The sequence below is a fragment of the Grampus griseus genome (genome assembly GCF_964374135.1).
Source record: "Grampus griseus genome assembly, chromosome: 18".
NCBI lineage: Eukaryota > Metazoa > Chordata > Mammalia > Artiodactyla > Delphinidae > Grampus > Grampus griseus.
Window position 1 is genome coordinate 10,902,244 of NC_139012.1, and position 22,262 is coordinate 10,924,505.

Below are 22,262 nucleotides of genomic sequence, written 5' to 3' on the forward strand. Positions count from 1 at the left end.
AGAAACCCTGAAGGTTCCTGCCGCCATTCCTTACAGGGGATTTCCAAAAATTTAATTCACTCTCAGCTACCACACAAAGGACAGAGAAAATAATTTTGAGACTTTCTGCCAAAGGGGTAGTTTGGCCCAGTTTCTAGCATACACCTTCCTCCCCAGAATGCGAGGTGGTGCCTCCCATTCAATCAGGCAGCTGATCCAGACCCATGTCAGCCCTCAGCTGCCTCCCCCCCATTTCCTTGAATAAGTTTGCTAGAAAAAAATAGTATGTTCATGCAGTTTCAACACATTTTATTATATTTCTGTATGCATTACTCTCAAAACATATCACAAGAAATGATCAAACCACTTAAAACCTTCAAATAAAAAATCTGAAACAGTTTATGCCCACAATTGTACATATTTATAGTTAAGAAACATTCTTTATAAATATTGTTTCCTCTGTAGCAAGTTAATACCATAATTTAATTACAAATGGATAAATATGGTAACGGGTATTTACAGAAGGAAGGGTGTTATTACGGAAAAAACTAACGGCACGACGTTTATTCCCCCCCCCCACCAAAATCTTTCATACAGGAACTAACAAATTGAACTTGCAAACGCACTAAAACATCACATGTAAACCCAGCTAACAGAAAAATACATTCACAAGCGTTGGTGGTGGTGATGTGTGAGTGCTGTGGATCAGCATGTTGAAGAAACAGAAGGGAGACTTTGGCACGGCTTGTTTTTTCCAGTCTATAGTTGAATGAAGTTTACAATCAAGTTGCCTCATAAAAAGGAACACAATATTCAATACCACAATACAAAATAAACCATTTTCTTCCACATTACTTAAAAAGAAACCGGGGAAACTAAAAAGAGAAAAGAAAAAGCCCATCACTTGGGGAAGGGAAGGGAAGAAAGGCAGGAGGAACGCAATCCAGAGAATTACAAATGGACAAACTTCTATACACCAAGAAGCCATTAAAACCACGTCGGAGAAGGAAGGAGGAGTCCGCTATGTACAGTTTGTCAGAAGCCTGGGAAAGGGGCGGGAAGGAAAGCGCGCATGGGGGAAGGCATGGAGGGTTTGGTTCAATTTTTTTATGGGTTTTTTTATTTCTTATTTTATATTTTTAGCTTCAGAGACTCCGGAAGGGATCTTTTTGCTTTTCATGCCTAGATTAGATTTAGAAAAAAAAAAAAAAAAAACTTTAAAAAATCCTTCTGCTGGTAAAATCGTTTCCATCATCATAAAAATCAGATTCGTAATTTTAACAACACGGTCACAGGGTGCCCTGGGCGATCGCCACCGGAGGGCTGCCGCGCCAGGGTGGGGACCGGGAGAGAGAGAGAGGCCCCGGCCTCTCACACGTACCATTCATTGAAGTTGGAGGAGAGGCCGCTGTGGCCTCCGGCCGTCCCGCTGCCCCCGCCAGAGCCGCCGCCGCCGCCGCCCCCGCCCGCCCCGCCGCCTCCCCCGCCGCCGCCGCCGCCGCCTCCACCGGAGCCTCCGCCCGCGCCGCCGCCGCCCGAGCCTCCGCCCCGATGCACCGCGGACACCGCCGCCGCCGCCGCCGCCGCCGCCGCTGCCGCCGCCGCCGCCGCCGCCGGGGAGAGGTTGGAGCTGCTCTGGGGCTCGGCGCTGGGGGACACCAGCCCCGGGGGCGTGGACGACTCGTAGCCGGAGCTGGCGGCAGGGGAGGACTCAGAGCCCTGCGGGGAGGACTCATGGACCTTCAAGACAAAAGCCGGGAGGGGAGACCAAAGGGGACTGGGTGTGAGTGCAGCTGCTGTGGGGCCGGGCCCCCGGGAGGAGCACCCCCAGAAATGCCCCCTCGAGGCCCCAGGGAACCCTCGCCTTCCCGGGCCGGCCACCTCGCCCTCCTCCCGGCCTCCCCGGTGGTACCTTCATGTGTTTCCGCAGCGAGCTGGGGTGCGTGTAGGACTTGTCGCACATCTTGCACAGATAGGGCTTATCGGAGGTGTGGACGTGCATGTGCTTCTTCCTGTCGCTGCTGTTGGCGAAGCGCCGGTCGCAGCCCTCGAACTCACACTGGAAAGGCTTCTCCCCTGTGGACACGAACATGGGCGCTTGCTGCCGACGCCCAGAGCCCCCCGGGACCCGCACCCACCCCGGAGGGGGCCAGGCCTCCGGGAGGAGGAAAGAGGGGCGATAAGGGCCTGGCTTCCTTAAACAAGGCGGATCCCTTCTGTGGCAGAACCAAGACGAAATTAACTGCCTTGCCACCTGACAGTCGTGCTCATTAATTTCGTATTTTACTTTTCTTCCAGGCTGACCCGCATTTCCTCAAATTTATGACGAATGTGGGGTAGCACCCCACTCCTGCCTGCCTTTCTATAGTGCTTCTTGGATTCGCAGCTTCTAACGAGTTGGTCTCACCCTGGAGAAGCTGTTATTATGACAAAATATTTGGGGCATTATCAGAATCACACAGGCTGCTGGGCTGCGGTCGGTTTCTCTCTGGGGCCAGTAGGCAATTACGTTTGGAGTTGTTGTGTGTTGTTTGGGGACTGTGCTGTGGATAGTGACTTAGCCAGTATTTTTCGTCCAAAATTCTGCAAATTGATAATCCTAGGCTCACTTCCAGTCTTTTCAAAGAGAAGTTGGGAAAGAGATAAATATCAGAGGTAAGGCAGCACCTGGCGATTGCAGAGAGGCACAGGCTGGGCAGTGGGTGTGGGGGGATCAGCAAAGGCTTTCAGAATCTCCCTGTTTAATTTTCTGGCGGTCCCTGCATCCTGTTGCCAGAATTCCAAATGCTTGGAGTCATTTAGAGGTGTGAGAACTCAAACATTGTTCCACTTGGAAAGGGGACCATTTAACGTTAAATTCCATTAGCACCTAAATTGTTTTTTAAAGACATCCGCTCAGACGCAGGACTCGAAAGCGAGCATTTCATGCAAATAGATTTCTCAAATTTTAAACCTTGTTAAAAGCTTGTCTCGCACCTCGGCTCCCTCCCTTCCCGGAAGAGAACAATAGGCCGCTGGCGCATCCCCACTTCGGAGTAAATATTGACGGGGGAAGTTGCTAAAACATTTGGCTTTCTTTTAGGAAATCGTCTGGCACGATTTCGGCTGGGACCTGGTCATAGATGAATAATCTATGAGGCGAGAGGCGCGTTCTTTCTCGGCTCTCTCTTCTCACGCGATTGCCCCGCGGGGCCTCGCTGCCCCGGGCTCTTGCTGACCCGGTTGTCGGTCCAAGTTTGGAATCGCAAACCCTCTGGTGCCCATTAGAGAATTTCACAAACTGCTGCGAACCCACCGTAAAGCCCCGCGACCCACCTCGAGACGGGCTTTAAAAACGAGAAACGCTTTACAGCTTCGGCTCACACCAGACTCATTTTTAATGGGAAACAGTCCGGGTAAGGACGTTTGGACCCCGAGTAAAAGAAGTGGGAAAACACACAAGCCACTCAAACGCACACATCCGGAGCAGAAAAGCACATTCAGACAAGCTGGCAGAATCCTCTCTAGGCTCGATTCCCGGGCACCAAGTTGGAGAGCAGTTTTATTTTGTGCGTTCTATTTAGTACGGAAATTATTAACCGGGGCTGAGCAGACCAAGCAACTGCCATCACCCAAAGCATACCTTTGACGTTACCGTGATCATTTAAAACTCAATTTCCGCACATGGAAAAACCCAACCCAATAATATTCTTTCATGCTCCAACAAAAGCAAGCTGCTGGCTCTCTCGCACACACAAAAACATCTCCCATCCCAGGGCAGGGGCTGGCGGTCGGCGCGTTTCTCCCAGCCAACCAACCACGGCTTCTCTTCCCCTCTACGCCCCGTCCCTGTCCCGACCCGCGGTTACCTGTGTGGGTCCTTTTGTGGATCTTGAGGTTCTCGGAGCGCGCGAAGACCTTGCCGCAGCCCGGGAAGGGGCAGGGGAAGGGCTTCTCGCCGGTGTGTACGCGGATGTGGTTGACCAGTTTGTATTTGGCCTTGAAGGGCTTGCCCTCGCGCGGACACTCTTCCCAGAAGCAGACGTGGTTGCTCTGCTCCGGGCCGCCGACGTGCTCCACGGAGACGTGGGTCACCAGCTCGTGCATGGTGCTGAAAGTTTTGTTGCAGCTCTTCTTGGGGTTGCTCATCTGCTCCGGGTCGATCCACTTGCAGATGAGCTCCTGCTTGATGCACTGCTGCCGCATGTAGCGGAAAAAGGCACCAGGGTGGTGGTGGTGGTGATGATGGTGGGCGGCGGCCGCTGCCATGTTCATACCCATGTTCATATTCATGGGGCCGTATTGGTTGTGGAGCTGCGCCGCCGAGTAGGGGTCGGTCCGCGGGCTGGCCACCTGGCGGTACTGATCCGAGCGCCCGAACACCTCGCCGGGCAGCCCGAGGCGCATCTGCCCGTTGAGCACATTCTGCGAGCCGTGCGGCCCGTGCTGCTCCGGGAGGCCAGGAAAGAGGAGGTGGCCCTGTGCGTCCGAGTGTGCGTGGTGCAGGCCACCAGCTCCCGGCCCGAACAGCCCATGCTGCCCGCCGCCCGGCGCCGAGTCGCCGAAGCCGCGGCTGCGAAACAGGAAGTCCCGGGTGGAGTTGAAGGGCGGCCCAGAGTAGGAGCCGACATGCGCGGCATGGGGCCCGAGCGCGGCGGCGGCCGCGGCGGCCGCGGCGGAGCCGGGGTAGGCGCCGGGGCCCTGCGACGTGAACGCCGAGCTCTGGCCGGGGGACAACTCGTGCGCGCCCGGGTTGAGCTTGAAGGCGCCCATGTGCGCGGCCGCCGAGTCCACGAAGCCGTTCTGCGCCGCCGCCAGGCTCAGTTCGCGGTCCTGCATCTCCGCGGCCGCCGCCGCCGCCGCGGCGGCCGAGTGGTGATGGTGGCGCGCGAAGCTGCCCACCCCGATGGCCGGGAACTGCGGCCCCGCGTCCAGGAGCATGGCCAGCGCGTCTGCCCTCCCCGCCGACCCCGGCGAGCCCCGCGCCTCCTCGGCTCCAACTCCCGCCCCGCGCGCGGTACGTTCAGCGGCCGCCCGGCTCCGAGCGCAGGCGGCGGAGGTGGTGGCGGCTTCAGGCCCGGGAGCCGCGCTCCTGCGCCCGCCGCCTCCGCCGCCGCCTGGATCTGCCTCGGGCGGCCAGGCGCGGAGCGAAAGCGCGGAGAGGAAGAGGAGGAGGCGGCGGCGGAGGAGGCGCGGGAGGAGGAGGAGGAGGTGGTGGAGAAGAGTCCAAAGCCAGGCGGAGAACCAAAGTGTATTAAAGGAGCTGCGGCGGGGGCGGGCAGGGCAGGGGAGGCGGGCGGGAGGAGGGAGCGGGAGGAGGTGTGGGGAACTGAGCGGAGAGGGGGGTCGACGGGGGGCGAGCGCAGCGGCCCCCACCCCTGCGCGCACTCGCGCGCGCACGCACTCGCTCGCACGCCCGGCGGCCCCGGGGCCCGGCAGCGCCAAGCCGCGCCTGCAGAATGAAATCACAGCAGCCGCGGGGCCAAGGTGCCGGACCGCGGCGGCCGTGCACGGACTAAGCACGCTGGCGAGGCGAGGTCCGAGGCGACCTCCGCGCTCGGCGCCCCGGCCCGGCGCGCCCGCGGCTCCACCTGACCGCGGCGGGGGAGCTGGGGCGGCGGACGGAGGCCGGGCGCCCTCTCCGCGGCGCGCTCTGTCGGCTGCTCCCTCCCCCGCGGCCCTAGCCGCGCCGCCCTGCGCGCGGCGGTATTGTTCGGCTTCGCGGCCGCGGTATTTAGCCCTCCTCGTCCTCCGTGCTTGGCATTGGCTGCGCCTCGTGTAGTAAACTGGCAGCGGCTACGAATTCCCCCAGATGAAGGAAGCTGCCGCGCCGCTCCCTCTTTCTTTAAGTTGTGCGGGAGGAGGAGGAGGCGGGGGAGGAGGGGGAGGGGGCTGTGGGAGGGGAGAAGGCAAGCGGGGGGGGGCGGGAGGAGGGGAGGCTGAGCTGGAAAACAATAACAACAATAAAAAAGTGTTTTCTAGCTCGCTCCCTCCCTCTCGCCGGTCGGCCCGGGACACTGGATCCGGAGTGGGCGGCCGCACCCGCGAGAACCCAGCGGAGTGCGCAGCCCGAGCAAACGCGAAGAGGCCGAAGTAGGTTTCCCGCTTTCGGCTGCGGTGGACTCCGTTCGCCACCGCCTCCGCCTCTGCCTCTGTTTATTTCAGTGGGCGCCAAAGCCGCAGCCTTTTATTTTTTATTTTTTGTCCCCTCCTTTTCCTCTCCCCTCCCCCCTCTGCCCCGCGCCTCCCACCCAGGTCTCCCTCCTTCCCTCGGGCTTCAGGCCGGGCCTCCCGCTCACACCGCCCCTTTAACGGCGGCTCCCGCCCCGCCCGCCCTCCCGGCGCCGCCATTGGCCGCTGAGGCCCCGTCAATCCGGCGCCCCCGCCCCGCGACCGGTCCGCCCCTCCTCCCCAGCGCCCCTCCAGCTCCCCGCCTCCCCGACCGCTGCTGTTGGTGGCAGCCCGCCGGGTCTGCCAGCCTACCGCTCTTCGCCCGCGCTCCTGGCGCTGCGGCTCCTCGTCCGGCCGGCCGCGGCGCTCCCGGGAGCCGGGCGGCCCGCATCGCGCGGGGCTGGGCCGCGGGGTCACAGCGCCCTTGGCTGGGCCCGAAAGGGACGCCACCCTGCTCTCGCGCCCTTCTGTAGAGGCCACCGATTCCCCGGGGACCCGAACCGCTCCTGGCGGGCACCTAAAGCGGGCACCCCTGGTTGCCCGAGAACCTGGCTAGCAACCAGGCCGCGGGGCGGGAGGTTCTGCGTGCCGGGACGCTGCAGACCCGGGCCTCCCCCTTCCACCGCCCCTGGAGGGCGCCGCGGGGAGCGGCCCGGGGGCCGGTCTCCTGCCCGGTTGGCACGCTCCTTGTCCGCGCCCATCCCCCCAACACACACTTTGTCAACTTGTTCTGTGGTGTTGAAAACACAGGTGCGGGATGGAGGGCCTAGAGAAAGCCAGGCGTGCCCCTTCCTCCCACCCTCCGGACACTCACCCAGACGCCGCCCTCTCCCCGGCCGCGGCCCCCAGCCGGAGCTCAGCGCGCTCCGCTCCCCCCGCCGCTCGCGTCCTCCTGTGATTACGGCTGTAAACACTGGGCAGCGGCCCCCGCGAGGGAGGTGGTTGTTTGGAAGTGGTTTAAAGATGGTGTCACCCTCGGGGTGGATGCCCAGAAGCCCGGGCCTCTGCCACGGTAGGGTGGGAGGTGTGGGGACGCCCTAGGCGCGCGGCCAGGCAAGGCTCAGGCTGCAGTTTGGCCGAGGGTCAGGCTCAGAGCCTCCACAGAAGAAATCTCCAGACCGGTAGGGCTTAAACCTTCTAGAAGACATGTATCAAGCCTTCTCCAGGAGCGGGGACCACCCCCTCGAGGCGGTGGCGGGCCCGAGGCTGCTCCCCGTGCTGCGCGGGGACTGCCTCGCGGCCCCGGGGCTCCGGTCATCCCCCAGGCCCCCGGTTGGCCGCTGCGGACATTTCCTGTCCTGCCGCTGAAAGCTGGCGCCCCGGAGGTAACCGGAGAGGGACCGGCGGGCCCGGAGGCTGCGGAGGTGTAAATGGAAGGCCTGAGGCCAGCGCCTTCGCCTAGCTAGAGTGGGGAACAGCTTTTTTATTTATTTTTTCCTTTAAACAAATCTCTGGGAGTTGAAATAAAATTCAAGTAAGAGAAAATAATCCACACGCATTTCAAAATTTCATGTTGAAATGCAATCAACAAAAACGCGGGAAGACAACTCTAGCCGGCGATCGCTGGCTGAACTGGGCTCTCCCGCGCCGGCACAGGCAGCCTCTCCCGGCCGGAGCGGGTCTCTCTCTGAAGGTCGGACCGGCCGCAGCCCCTCGCATAAGGGGCCCTATGCACTCCCGCTGTCCCCCTTCCCTGCCTGGAGGGGGGTGGGAGAGAAGGAAGGAGGCCGGGGCATTTTGTCTGAAAGCCAGGGAGTTTGCCTGAAAGCTGGGGATTCTCGACTTCTCTGAAGGGAGGAAATGTTCCTCTTCTCCACACACCTCTCTCTATGTCGGGGGGAGGGGGAGGCAAATGCCAAACTGCCCTCCTAAGCGGAGAGGGACCTGAGAGACAGAGACGGAGACGGACTCCAGGCAGGAAGGCTGCCCTGCTACAGTGAATCTATAAAATTGCCCGGTGCACAGCCTTTCACACTTGCTTATTTTATTCATCAATATGTACGGCGGGGGAATTGGAAAAGCTTACTCCAAAAGTGTTTCCAAAAGAAAATATTCTCTTAGAGACTGGTCGTGAGAATAGCGATCCTGCACATCTCCAAACCTCACTTCCCTTCCTTCTCCCAAGCCATCAGACTTCTTCAAGTCCTCCTGCCTCCGCACTTTCTCGCCCCCGCTGCGCGCCTCTGCCCCTCTCCTCTCCGCCCCATTCTCTCCTTTCGCTTCCATTCCTCTTTGCAGCGCCCATTTCGGGCCGGCGCCGCTGGGCGCTCGCTGGCCCTGGGTCCGGGGGCCGCGCGGCCGGGTGGTGGGGTGGAAAGCTAATTCCCGCCGGAGACCCTGCGGGCTGGGCCCTCCTGGCTATTCTTTCCGGGCTCCAGTTCTCCTCCCTCTGCACGACACGGAGGAGCTGAGCCAAGTTCAAAGTCACGTCGCCGTCCCCTCTTAGAAGCGCTTTATTTCTCTACAAACTGCAAAACCCCTTTGCCTCAAGACACAGTTTTGTTTTGTTCTGTTTTTTTTAAAGGAAGGAAAGGGGAGAGAGAGAAAGAAAGCAAGAGAGAGAGAGAGAGAGAGAAAAAAAACCTGCAAAGGCTTTCAGAGTCATTGCCTCAAAAGTACATTTGCGCTCCTTGGCCGAAGGAAAAAAAGCGGCGAAGCTGAGTTCCGCGCCCTGTGAGTGAATTCAGTTTTTCAACAGGTTTCTAGAACGGCCCGCCGTGTCGGGGTCAGACCCTCGGGACCCACAACTGTCCCCATCGGGCAAACATGTACCCTCTTTGTAAGTTTTCCAAAATTGTTCTTTGGAGATCTCACAGAGCCTGCGCCGGGCTAGGCCAGCGAGACTCCAGGCTTTGCTGCATGTGGATGGCCCTGTATGGCGGGCCCCTGGGTGCCAGGGCTGGCGTCCCTTTCCCGGCAAGTGGAGAGAATGACAGTGTAATAGATAATTCGGGTTGTCTTCAAAAAAACAGAAAATCCCATCAAATACTCATTCACTGAACACCTTGTTGCGGTTTGTGGGCTTCTGTAAAGGGTTGACTATGATGAGAATTTTGTGTACATATACATAAAAACAATGCAAATGCACACACAACATATTCACACACACACAGGTGTATCTCGTTGGCCAGGAGAAACCAAAAACAAACAAGCAAACAAAAGCGATCTTTGAATTGGAAAGCAGAAACACTCGGTGACCATACCACTCAAACTTTTAATTTTCCTCTTAAGGAAAGGGATGGAGATGGGGGAAGAGATGGGAGGGAAAAAAATGTGGAATCAGCTGTCTATATACACTGGACAAAAAAAAAAAAAAAAAAAAAAAAGAATTTCACAGGATTTCAGCACTATCCTCTGTATCACAGACTCATAAATTCAACAAGATCATCAACAGGATATTAAGTTGCAGGTCACCTTTGATTCAGCCTCTCAGCCACTCCTGGGCTGGGCGACCCCTGACCCATGAAGGACCACATGTGTGGTGGGGGACCCCCCTCCCCCGTAAAACTCACCTAGAACAAAAGATCTTTGTCCGAGGTTTAAAGAAGTGTAATGTAAAAGAAGGGGAAATCTGTAATGTAAAAGAAAGGGAAATTGTGAAAATCTCAGCCAATGTTGTAACTTTTAAATACCATTTTTAAGAAGGGGGAGATTTAGTGGAGGTGGGGAGAATCATAGGATAAGGCCCTCTCTAGTCTGCTAAAAGAACTTCTTTCTACAGTTAAAATTTACTGTTCTGTAACTGGGCCTATAAAAAGTGTCTATATAAAATAAATCCTCACCAGCAGTTTAGTGTTAGGGATGCAAATGTTTGTGTATTTGTCATTAGGGACTCAGAAAAAAATAGAAGCCAACATTTCTAGGTGACAGTGGTTGGTTGTGCTTTTGCAAAAGTAAGAGGACTAATTGTTCTTACTTTGTCTCCTTTCCTGATGGGAGAGTTTCTACTGCTGTAAAACAAAGCAAAAACAAAAACAACCCCCAAAACAGAAGGCATTAGCTTACTTCAATGTGTTTAATTATTTTGAGGGCCGTTACCCTTTGGGCTCCCAGGAAAACTACATCCAGGGAGGCTGAATACCGGTGACAGGCGAGCAGCTTTCCAATAAACTGCAGTATTATTGCAATAGACTTTGTAATACAATTTATGCTGTCATTCATAAATAACAATGCCATATGTCAACCATATTGCTTACACAAGTAAATCCGTCAACGTGTCACTATTTGATTTATCTCAACAGCTTCTTCAAATATTGAAGTATAGATATTGGAAGGGGTATAGAATGGGGAGAAACTACCCACAAAATTTGAGATTAAAAATAAAAGCACAACCTCTCCTCCTCCTTTATCCCCCATCCAAAAACATTCTAAAGGATAAAGCATGAAGGGGAGGAGAAGCACATCTTGGAGCCAACATAAAGAAATATTGGGCGTTTATACGAACTGTGAACACGTAAGGGGGTTTCTGCTTCCTGTGTGGACCTTCTAAGCATTTTAAAAAAGACAACAGTTAGACATTTCCCAAGAAATTACCAATCTTAATTGTCGAACGTGCGTCAGAGGCCATTCTCCAACAACCCCCATCCCTGAGGGTAAAAATGATTGATAACCAAATGATAATATTTAATGACAGGTCAATTTTACTCAACTTATATTTTCGTAGTGGGGAAGTGAAGAGAGCCGTAATTTTTCAAGGGCTTTTAAGCACTAAGGTCAGGTGGAAATGGGATGAGTCCAATTCTTGAGTGTCCAAAACAAACGAACAAACAAACCCCAACGTTTCAATTATGGTCACATAACCCAAGCTTCTGGGGTTTTATGTTTGGCTTTGTTTTTAATCCTCATTAAGTCCATGTTCATGGGACAGGGATCAAAAATTTTATCAAGAAGCACATTTTTGGTTACTCTTAGCCTCACACATAGCCGTGGAGTCTGAGGATTCAGCTCGGGCTCAGAAGGGCGGGAAACAGAGGCAACCCTCCGAGAAGCTCTCAGACAGCTGAGAATTGCGCGGTGCTTCCCGGCACCCAAGGCCCCAGGGCTGGGTCGCAGGTCCCACGAGGTCAGGTCACCAGTGGTGAGGGCTAGATGGTGGGGATCTGGTCCCTGCCGAGTGCAAGCCGGGCAGGTGGCCGGGTACCTCATTGCCTAGTCGCCACCTGGCGAGCTTGACTTGGGAAAAAGCCCTTGAACCCAAAGTCCTGATCACTTCCGGCCATGTCAAAGTTCAACTAAAATGCAGTTTTTGTGGGCCCCTTTGCTCACCTAGCCCCGGCTTTAGAGAGGACTCCTCACTCCCTCTTTCATTGTCAGCTGATAACCCTCCTCCTCCCAGTTGAGCACCCACTGGAGCCCTCGGGCTGGGCTACAAAAGTCCTCTGAGCCCTCAAATGACTCGGGGCACCCTCTCCGCCCTTGAACCTGCCTCTGGAGCAGCCCAGATGGCACAAGGCTCTCCAAACCCGCCGGGCACCCTCTGCAAGGAGGCCGCCCTTGCGGAAACCACGCGGGACGGGCGAGCCGTAAAGCAATTGCAAAGGCAATAAAAGGCAACTCGGTGGGTCCCCCAGCTCCTTTCTTGTCCACCTCACTGTCCCCAGCGTACCCCCTCCCCTCGCCTGCCGAAACAATCAAACAAAGGCTCAAAAGCCAGGAAATGTCCAATTCACTTCCCTTAGAGTTTATTAATTGCCCACACCCATCGCAAGGAAACTTGGCTATGTTCAGGGACGAACGGAGGGCACCGGGGAGCCACAGACCCCCCTTGGCGCAGCGGGAAGCCGTGAGCGCCCGCCCGGGCATCCCCAGAGACCGGGCTCTGCCGCCTCCTGGCAGCGGAGCGCGGCGTGGCCGCCGGGTTCGGGCCGGCTCGGCGTTTACTGTCCCTCTCCACCCTCTTCCCGCCTTTGTTTGGGGCCGGGAGCCGGTTGGGGTTCGGGGTGCAGCAGAGAAGGCTGGAAATCGATGTTCCCCCAGGAGCACCTGTCGACCCCACAAAGGGCGTTTCCACGGATCGTCACGTTGCTGCCCCACATAAGCACCTCCGCTGCAGAAGTGCAGACAAGGGCATGGGTTTTGAGGATCCACCCTGACGACCAGCACCACCGCGGAAATACGGGGCTAAATCCACAGAACTGGCATAACGACTTCTACAGCCCCCTGCTTAAAAAAAAAAAAAAAAAAAAAAAAAAAACCCACATTGCTGTTTATTATTTTCTTCAACGTCCTAGAAACTGTTGGTATTTACTTAGGAAGTGTGACACAGTTATTGGGTCCTTAGAAACTCGGGATGTTAAGGGGTTTTAATTTGGCTCCCAAATGGCTTGAAAAAGAACCAGCGCACCTGGGGTCAGGCGGGTCATCACAATAACAAAAAGCGCGTCTACAAAATAAAAAGCTCTTTTATAAAGAAAGGCAATCCCGGAAATCCACTGCGAGCCTTCCTGATGACCATCTAGCTAGGCCTATTCTCAGGTTTAATTGGCAGGCGGTTTATTGGCGCCTTATTGGTGTTGATTGAAATTTTGCTCCCAGTTCTTTCTTTGAAGAATTAGCATCTCAAGTCGATTACCTGAGTCAATTATCTTTTTAGGGTCTGAGTTTGGTCATAAATTTGCAAATATTCATTAAACACACTTTGTAAATATCTCTTTCTAATCGCTACTCAAATCTCTAACATTTCCTTAAAAAGTCTTTCTGTTTTAAAGCTTCCATAAAAAGAAATTGATCAGGAAGCTATATTTGAATTAAGACATATTAAATAGATGACAGATACATATCACGCTGTGTTTAACAAGAGTTGTACAAGGAGGCGGGTTCCAGATTCCGCACGGCTCTGCTGCACCATTATTCACATTTTTACAGCCTTTCCTTCATGCCTTCACCCATTAAACCATTAAATTTCAGCAATTCAATAAAACAAAGCAGTTATAATTTTGAGGAAAAGCTATTTTGAAGGAGGTGGAGGTACCCATTTTATTGCACAATAAAAATGCTCAACAGTCTATATTAAAGGCTAAGTTGGGTTTATTTTCTTCTTTCTTTATTCATTCTTTCTGTTTTGTTTTGTTTTGAACTTATAACCTGCAGGATTGAACGCAAAGCTGCCATTATGGAAGTATTGACGAGTATTGCTAAAAAATTCAAATAAAGGAAATATTTGAAATGTTCTGAGAGGAAATGAAGATAGTGGTGACAATTCCACATATGATTCTTTCTCCATAAAGCATTCATAGAAATGACACTGTCCTCCCTCCACCTTGCCTAGGTGGCTGGAGACCCTTTAAGTCTTTGAAAATTGTGGAAGGACTCTTCCTCTCCAAATACAGATGTGGATTTTGTCACTGCTGTTTATTAAAAACTTTTCGTTGTATTTGCACTCATGCCTCTCTTATTTCCCCGTATTTGAGCTTCATGAAACTTAAAGAAAATGCCCATTTGAAATTTGATTGTACTATTTTCTTTGTTTGCTTGTCAGTTTTATAAGAGAAATGACATTCCCAAGGCTCACAGGGAAATTCCCTGTTAAACATTGTTAGCACCAATGTAAATGGGCTACCGAATCAGCTCTTTTGAAAATAATTCTTACCACTTCTCAGGACGATCTCGCAGATGATGGCTTTATGTAGTCTTTAAAAATAAAAAAAAAAACTTGGACAGTAAACGAATTAAGCTGGTAACATGTTTGACTGTATCCCAAAAGAAAAAAAAAACACTTTTTAGTCATTATCCTCTTTTTTTTCAAATAATTTTATTTAGGGCAGGAAAATAAAAATTAAAAACCCTGAGCTTAATTTTTGAGCATCATGGAACATGGCAAAATTTTAAGGTGTTTTCTTGTTAAAACTGAAGTGACACTCTGGGGCAGTAAGGACCCTAAAGTGTGAGGGATGTCACATTTCTCCGCCCCCCCCCAAAGTGATGCAAGGACCTATTTCACTTTTTAAAAAGATTTGATAGCAACTCGCTTGAAAGGGATGGGGCTCACTTTTTTTTTAGAGTCAGTTTTTATGGTTTTCAAGTAAAACATCTCTCCTGCTAGATGAGCTTATTAGAAAATAACAGGATAAAAGGTCATTCTATCAGCATATAAACCGCAAAGATACTGATCCAATAAAATGATTATTTTATTGGATCAATTCTAACTTGTGGTCCTTTCAAAGAAACTGAGGCACCCATGTGGAGTGCGTTCTGGACCGGAAGGAGAACTTCTGCTTAAAGGATATCGTTTATTTAGCCGCTTCCCTCTGGAGAGATGCTGTTTGGCCTGCCCTGCCACTGTTATCTCCGAGAAGCAAAAGTTAGAATCGCTGCCCGATGTTTTTTGCCCCCCGGTAGATCTAATTGGAAGTGGCAGATCTAGAACCGATGAGCAGTGAGATTACACTTCGAGCCAACTCCTTTGAACCATGTTGAAAAGGATCCCATGAGCTAAAAAGTCGAGGTAAAACGGTTCCTTTGGGGAAAGATTTTTTTTGACTTCACCTGGTGTTTTGCAACCAATAGGATTTTAATATCCTTCCTCATTCCATCTACTGTCTGTGCGCCCTCTGTGAGCGCTCGGTAGATTGAGTGTCCTTCCCAAATAAGAAGTTTCTAGTATCACCTCTACGAGTAGGATGACGGTCATACATCTGTTCACCCTCCTCCCCCAGTCAGCAGCCCGGAGCTCTTCCAAAGGAAGGGATGCTGCATGCAGTGAGCGAAGGCTTTTGAATTTGGGGGCTCCCCCCGCCTTTTGCTCCCCGGGGGGTCCCCAGCTCAGAGCCTCCAGGCGCCCTTCGGCCGCGTGCCGGCGCACGTTCCCCGCAAGGCGCGTCATGGGAACGCGGGACGCTGCGCGCGCAGGCCCGGAGCAAACTTTCTGCAAGTGCAACTTGGGAATCCCTGGGGAGGCGGGGACGCAGGGCTCGGGGAGAGGAAGGGGCGCGAAGCGAAAGCGAAGGCGGCCAGGAGCAGAGGGGCGGATGCCCGCTGAGCCTGAAAGGGAGCCAATCGGTCAGCCGCGGCTGCTGCCAATCACGCGGCTCCCTCCAATCCCACCCTTGCTATTTCCAAAATCTCGGTCCCACTGCGCAGCTCAAATGTGGTGTCTGCTCTGCCAGTCGCTGGAGGACAGAGTGGGAACGGGAATAAGCAGAGTTCGGAGGCTAGGACAAAGAAGTTAAAGAGCGCCTAACATATACATGTTTTTGAAGGCGGGCAGAGGAAAAAAAGTCCCCCCAGTGAGTCTGTGTAGTTCTGATGGAGACCCCTTTGAGCAAGAGGAACCCGCCAGCGCTGAGATTAGCGGATTTGGCAACAGCTCAGGCCAGGCCACTTCAGAATATGACAGGCTTCCCGGCGCTGGCCAGCGCGGCCGCCCACTCCCAACTCCGCGCCGCAGCCGCGCACCTCCGCCCTCGGGACCTGGGCGCTGACCCCGGCGTGGCCATCACTCCGCTCGGACCCGAGCACATGGCCCAGGCGAGCGCGTTCGGCCTCAGCCCTCCCTCCCAGGCGCTCCCGGCACAGCCCGAGGCCCCAGCGGCCGCCTCCCGCGCTGCAGCCTCGGTCTCGCACCCGGGCGCCGGCACCTACCCTGGCGGCGGGGGCAGCGGTAGCGTGCAGTTCTCCGCGCCCGCGCCCCCGCCCCCAGCCCCTCCTCTTCCTCCCTCCCTTTCACCCCCTCCCCCTCCTCTTGGCCTCTCGGGCTACACCACCACCAACAGTGGCGGCGGCGGCAGCAGCGGCAAAGGCCACAGCAGGGACTTCGTCCTCCGGAGGGACCTTTCCGCCACGGCCCCCGCGGCGGCCATGCACGGGGCCCCGCTCGGAGGGGAGCAGCGGTCCGGCACCGGCTCCCCCCAGCACTCGGCCCCGCCTCCCCACTCGGCCGGCATGTTCATCTCGGCCAGCGGCACCTACGCTGGCCCGGACGGCAGCGGCGGCGGGGGCCCGGCGCTCTTTCCCTCGCTGCACGACACGCCGGGAGGCCCCGGCGGCCACCCGCACCCGCTCAACGGCCAGATGCGCCTGGGGCTGGCGGCAGCGGCGGCAGCCGCGGCGGCTGAACTGTACGGCCGCGGGGAGCCGCCCTTCGCGCCGCGCTCGGGGGATGCGCACTACGGTGCGGTGGCGGCCGCTGCAGCCGCCGCCTTGCATGGCTACGGAGCCGTGAACTTAAACCTGAACCTGGCGGCGGCGGCTGCTGCCGCGGCGGCCGGACCCGGGCCCCACCTGCAACACCACGCGCCGCCCCCGGCGCCGCCACCGCCGCCCGCGCCCGCGCAGCACCCGCACCAGCACCACCCCCACCTCCCAGGGGCGGCCGGGGCCTTCCTGCGCTACATGCGGCAGCCAATCAAGCAGGAGCTCATCTGCAAGTGGATCGACCCCGAGGAGCTGGCCGGGCCGCCGCCGCCCCCACCCCCGGCCGGCGGCGCCAAGCCCTGCTCCAAAACTTTCGGCACCATGCACGAGCTGGTGAACCACGTCACGGTGGAGCACGTGGGCGGCCCCGAGCAAAGCAGCCACGTCTGCTTCTGGGAGGACTGTCCGCGCGAGGGCAAGCCCTTCAAGGCCAAATACAAGCTCATCAACCACATCCGCGTGCACACCGGCGAGAAGCCCTTTCCCTGCCCCTTCCCGGGCTGCGGCAAGGTCTTCGCGCGCTCCGAGAACCTCAAGATCCACAAGCGCACTCATACAGGTGGGTGTCTGTCCCCGGCCGCGCCGCCGCCGCCGCCTCCCGCGCCGCCGCCGCTTCTGCCGCTGCTTCTCTTCCTCCTCCTCCTGCTCGCCTTAATTTTTCCCTCCTTCTGCTGCTTCTCTTCGCATACGTATAACCCGGACATGTGACTTCTTTTTTTTCTCTCCCCCCTTTTTTTCTATGAATAAGTAATTCGATAGCACACACAGGCCCCGCGCTGGGTTCCCACACGGTGGAGTCTCCAGCGCTCCCGCAGCCCCTCCGCCGGGACCGGCAACGCGCTCCAGCCGCCGCCGCCGCCACCCCGGAGCAGAAGCAGCCACCGCCGGAGCAGGAAGGCGCCCAGGACGGTCGGCAGCCCCCTTCCGCCCGGCCCCGGGAACTTGGGGAGGGCGATGGGGAAGGAGGGCCGGAGCCGCCCCGGCGGCTCTTCCCTCCCCATCGGATGTCAGGTCCCGCGCGGTCGCCGTGCTCCAAAGAGCGGGCGTGCGAGGGGCGCGTGGGATTTGCTGCGGTATTGGGGCCGCGAGGCCCAGCTCGGTGTGGCCCCTCCTGGAGGGGAGAGGGGACCCTGTCCCTCCGGGGAGGGGTGCAAAATGCGAAAGTAATGCGCCCTCGGGCTTCCGGGGACCTTCCCCCTACGCACACACACTCGCCCACCGTTACACACCCCACAGTACACGTTCATGTGCACACACACATCACACGAACAACTTCACACACCCATATGCCCTCATACACCCCTCCCTCATTTCTGGAACGTCCTTGTGCCCTGATGACACAATCACAGTTACTCATTTACACACCTTCATCTACACCTATACGCACACGCGCCGTCACACAGTTTATCACACATGCCCTAGAGGGTGCTGGAGAAATTGGGTTCTGTCCATTTAAAGGAAGGTTCTCCTTGGAGGAGGACAGGGCGAGCTGCAGAGTCTCCAGCGGTCGTTGGGGCCTACCCCCCCCGTGGGACTTGGAAGGAGCCCCCGGCACTCTGGGGAACCCTCCCGTCCCCACCCCGAGCCCTGCCGTAGGGGGTGCCACGGCCGCGGCCTGGGGCGTGGGATGTCGCCAGTGGGCCGTGTGGCCCTTGGAACAGACGAGCGCGCTGGGCAGAAGCGCTGATGAGCGCGAGTGCAGTCGGGATTTATAGGGACAGACAATATTATCCCTCGGAGGACACTTAAGTAGAGTTTACATTCAGTAATTACTTGGCTGATTTATCGGCGCGGCGACGACGAGGAGGCAGCGCCGGGCTTGGGCCGCAACGCCTGGCCAGCGGCCGGGGCCGAGGCCACTGGAGGAGGGGTGAGGGGCATCTGCGTGAGAAGCCGGGTCCAGGGGCCCGAGGCTGGAGCCCCGGGCCTTGCTTCTGTCGCCGGTACCTGACAGGCCTCCTGCGGACTGGCTCGCTGACCGGCTGGGAGCGCGTTTTCCCCCGAGTTCCGTTTGCCAGCCCCTTTCTTCTCTAATCGGGATCAGTCCGACTTAATGATTTTGCCAAAAGGAAGCGTCCCGCAAGGCTCTCGTAAAAACTCCCTGGCCCGCTAAGCCAGCTGCTGGCCCCCGTGCCCAGCACTTGCCGACGGGACAGGGGCCTGGGGCTGTGAGCGGGACGCGCGGGGCGCGCGAAGTGAAGCCGCCCCCAAAGGAAACCCCTAAAAGCGGAGCCCGCGACCTCGGGCCCTTCCCGCCTTTCCAGGCCTCGGAGGGGAGTAGATCATCCCTTGGCGGGCAGGGGGCTGCCCGGAGGTGAGGGCCGTTTCCGCCCGGGTCAGGCAAGGAACTGGAAATTGACTGCGCGGCAGCTGACCGGGTGTCGGCTCTCCGGCCCCCGGGGACAGGCAGCCTCCCGCCCCCCTCGAGGGCGGGCCCCAAGGGGGCGTGCGCGCGTGCTGCCGGGGGCGGAGACCCGGGCGCCGAGGGAACCCGGGGCCGTTTTGTTTTCGGGTTCCTTGTGCGCAAGGTTGCATTCTCGCCTGGCTCGCGGCGGCTGCGTGGGCCTCGCCGGGTCCCTCGGGCAGGGATGGGAGCACCCTCGCGTTGATGCTCAGACCCGCGCCGGGTGTTTTGGGCCGTCCCTGGGCCGCTAAGCCACTGAGCACTGTGTCCAGAGAAAGGCCAGGCCGGGCTCCCTGCCCCATCACAAGGCTCTCCCTTTTTGGGGGTTACCCGGGATCCCGGAACGGCTTGATCAAAGGGAATAATCCCCGGCCACTCCTGAAGGCCCATTTCCTGACCCACGTGTCCCCAATTCCATTTATAACCTTCCTCTGGGCTGGACTCGAGTTCTCACACGTAGCTTCCCTCACTCTCTAAAACTCTGTAAGTAGTTAAATTCTGACGTGACCCCTCTGTCAGAATCTGAAATGTAAACATTAGGGTCTCTCACCCTTTCTAGGCAGGGAGAATTTGCTAACTGCCCCCCTCCCCGTACGTAGGCCCCCCTGAATAAAAATAGGCAATTCTATCACCCTTTCTCTTTTTTCTACTTTCTTCCATCTCTCCTTTATCCCTGCTTTTCTACCTTTCTTTCCACTCCGTATCTGCCTTTTCTGGGTCTGATTCTCCCCCCCACCCCGCCCCGGTACGCGGGCCTCTCACTGTTGTGGCCTCTCCTGTTGCCGAGCACAGGCTCCGGACGCGCAGGCTCAGCGGCCATGGCTCACAGGCCCAGCCGCTCCGCGGCATGTGGGATCTTCCCGGACCGGGGCACGAACCCGTGTCCCCTGCATCGGCAGGTGGACTCTCAACCACTGTGCCACCCGGGAAGCCCCTGGGTCTGATTCTTAATGCTTCTCTTTCAACATGTGCAGCCAGCAATGTCCAAGCCGTTTATTCTGCACAATCCAAGATACTTGGCTTGTGCAGAAACATAAGAATTCTAAAAAGCAACATTGCACATTTGCATAGGGTGAATAAAATTACTTAAACCTCCATGATGAAGAAAAGCTGATTATAATTATTTTTGGAAGAATGCTATATTAAATTAGTATTAGCCAACTTAAAGTGGAATGTAGAAATCGGGACAAATAACCAGTGTTTTGATAAAACTCGGTTAACTGTTTTTGTTGCAGCCCCTCTACAGAGAATTTTTAAAGGTTACGATTATCATTGCATTATGTTGTGTTTTTCCCTCTCTTCATGGCCCAAGGCAGGAGGTATATTAAATAATATAAATATATTATAAATATTAAATGATAATATTTAATTTTGCTTTAAAGCAGTATTTCCAGGTAGTATATGTTATATTCCAGGCATCTGAATACTTTTCAGATGTGCTAACGTACTCTGGCATTGAAGCAATTAGCATTGATGAAATTAAAAAAGAGAAAATTACACTGAAATATTTGTACAGGAAAGTCCACCACAGAAATTTATGTACACTAAGCTGTCTTAATAGTTGTTTGGCTTTTTAAAAAATAAATTGTCAGAAACCAAGGAAAAGACCATATCTTGTGTGTCACCAGAGTAGCTGCTGAAATGTAGAGAAATTCAACTCTATTTTTTAAATCATTTAAATATAAGGAATATATTTATTATACCACAATATGTATGAGATAACATGTTCAGTTATGGACTCAAATACATCAAGTTCATGGATACTAAGGGGAGGGGGAAAATTCATAGTTACCTGCTGTCTTCCTGTTTCTGCTTTTTAATACCAAAGTGTAGTGTGGCTGCATATCTGCTCGTCTTACTGAGCATTTCCACCACCTGGACCTTGGGCCTTGTGTTGAAAGGCCCTGTGCTCCTGGGGTGGGTAGGGCAGCTTAAAGGGGCGATGGGCCCAGAGACTCTGGTAAACAGTCGATCTTTTTTGGTTGTTAAACAGTGTTAGAATAAGAAGTCTGCTTATGCCATCAGGGGATGCCAGGTTCTGGCTAAGGCTTGTAGTCTTTATTAACGTTTGTTAAGGTTCTGTTCCTCTAGGGTCTCAACTGCCCAGCAAGTTGTGAGGAAAGCTGGTAGAACGAAGAGGGCAACAGCCTATTCTCTGCCCAGCTAGGCTTATAAAAAAATCTAGTGGTGGGATCATGTTTTTCACAGACGTCTTTATTTCTGGAGAGAACAGGATTTTGGTGTATTTCCTTTCCTTTCCCATCAGGGAAATCCTGGGGAACACTCTGAAACAAAATGCCATTATTATAATTTTACTGCATCACCCCCAGTTTACTTTTAATTGAGAATATGTGTTTGTCTTTTTTCTCTTTTTCTTACGGTCTTCACCCAAGCTGTGGCTTTGGAAGTATTTTATCAGCATTTATCTTGACAGGGGATGGGCTTGAATTTTTGTGTGTATAGACCCTGAGGGGAACAAGGATGCGGGAATCTGGGTCCTAGCTGGATTTCAGTGTTAGAGCCTGGACCATGCTCTAGCCATTCTCACCTCGACCCCTATGGTACTTCGGGGTTGACATCCAGCCTCTCGCAAGCCCAGGTCCAAGGAGAGCCTCCAGGCCAGGGGACACCAGGCCCATCCCCGCAGCATCCCTTCCCTGTTGCATCCTGGAACATGGGAATTAGGAGTTAGACTGGGAGTTGGTCTTCAGGAGGATGGGAAGATGCATCCTCATGTCTGCTCTAAGATTTCTCTCTCAGGTGAGAGGTCTCTGAAAAGCACTTGTTAACCTTTCCTATGTTTTATTGCAGGAGAAAAGCCTTTCAAATGTGAATTTGATGGCTGTGACAGGAAGTTTGCCAACAGCAGTGACCGAAAGAAACATTCCCACGTCCACACCAGCGACAAGCCCTACTACTGCAAGATCCGAGGCTGTGACAAATCCTACACCCACCCGAGCTCGCTGAGGAAGCACATGAAGATTCACTGCAAGTCCCCACCACCCTCTCCAGGACCCCTGGGCTACTCATCGGTGGGGACTCCAGTGGGTGCCCCCTTGTCCCCTGTGCTGGACCCAACCAGGAGTCGCTCGAGCACTCTGTCCCCTCAGGTGACCAACCTCAATGAGTGGTACGTTTGCCAGCCCAGTGGGGTCCCCAGTCACCTCCACACCCCTTCCAGCAGTGGAACCACTTCTGAGTCTGACGACGAGGAGATGTACCGGAACTCTGAAGGCGTGCGGACCATACATTAGATTTTATTAGTAATAATAATAATAAGTACAACAATGAGTGGGAGCCCTTGGACCGTATCCTAACCTGAGACAATGCCGAGGCTGAGACAAACTCGTGACTCAGACTTGCCACCGGGTCTAATTAGCCCTATTTATTCAGTATGAAACCCTATGGTGTTTGTACATTTAATTAATTTAATTAAGATATTTGGGTTTTTTTTCCCCTTAGAAAACAAACAAACAAAAAAACCCAACCAAGCTGGACTTGTGTGTTGCAGGGGCACAGGACTGAGAGCAGGTTGTACCACATGGAAAATGAATGGAGAGATTAGTGAATCGAGACACACACTGCCAATGCCATATAT

At 54.9% G+C, this 22,262-nt stretch overlaps 2 protein-coding genes across 2 annotated transcripts; one reads left to right on the forward strand and one right to left on the reverse strand.

The window, feature by feature from the left end:
* Nucleotides 1-1,350: 1,350 nt before the first annotated feature.
* ZIC2 (Zic family member 2) lies at nucleotides 1,351-4,899 on the reverse strand (the record flags this gene model as incomplete). The annotated part of the gene is made up of 3 exons (XM_082675562.1): nucleotides 1,351-1,719; nucleotides 1,892-2,055; nucleotides 3,828-4,899. The coding sequence occupies 3 exons, from the start codon at nucleotides 4,897-4,899 to the stop codon at nucleotides 1,351-1,353; spliced, it is 1,605 nt and encodes a 534-aa protein (XP_082531688.1).
* A 10,415-nt stretch (nucleotides 4,900-15,314) lies between these two features.
* ZIC5 (Zic family member 5) lies at nucleotides 15,315-21,918 on the forward strand (the record flags this gene model as incomplete). The annotated part of the gene is made up of 2 exons (XM_082675683.1): nucleotides 15,315-16,819; nucleotides 21,476-21,918. Exons 1-2 carry the CDS (start codon nucleotides 15,373-15,375, stop codon nucleotides 21,916-21,918), a joined length of 1,890 nt encoding a protein of 629 aa, XP_082531809.1. The 5' UTR covers nucleotides 15,315-15,372.
* Between the last annotated feature and the right edge of the window lie 344 nt (nucleotides 21,919-22,262).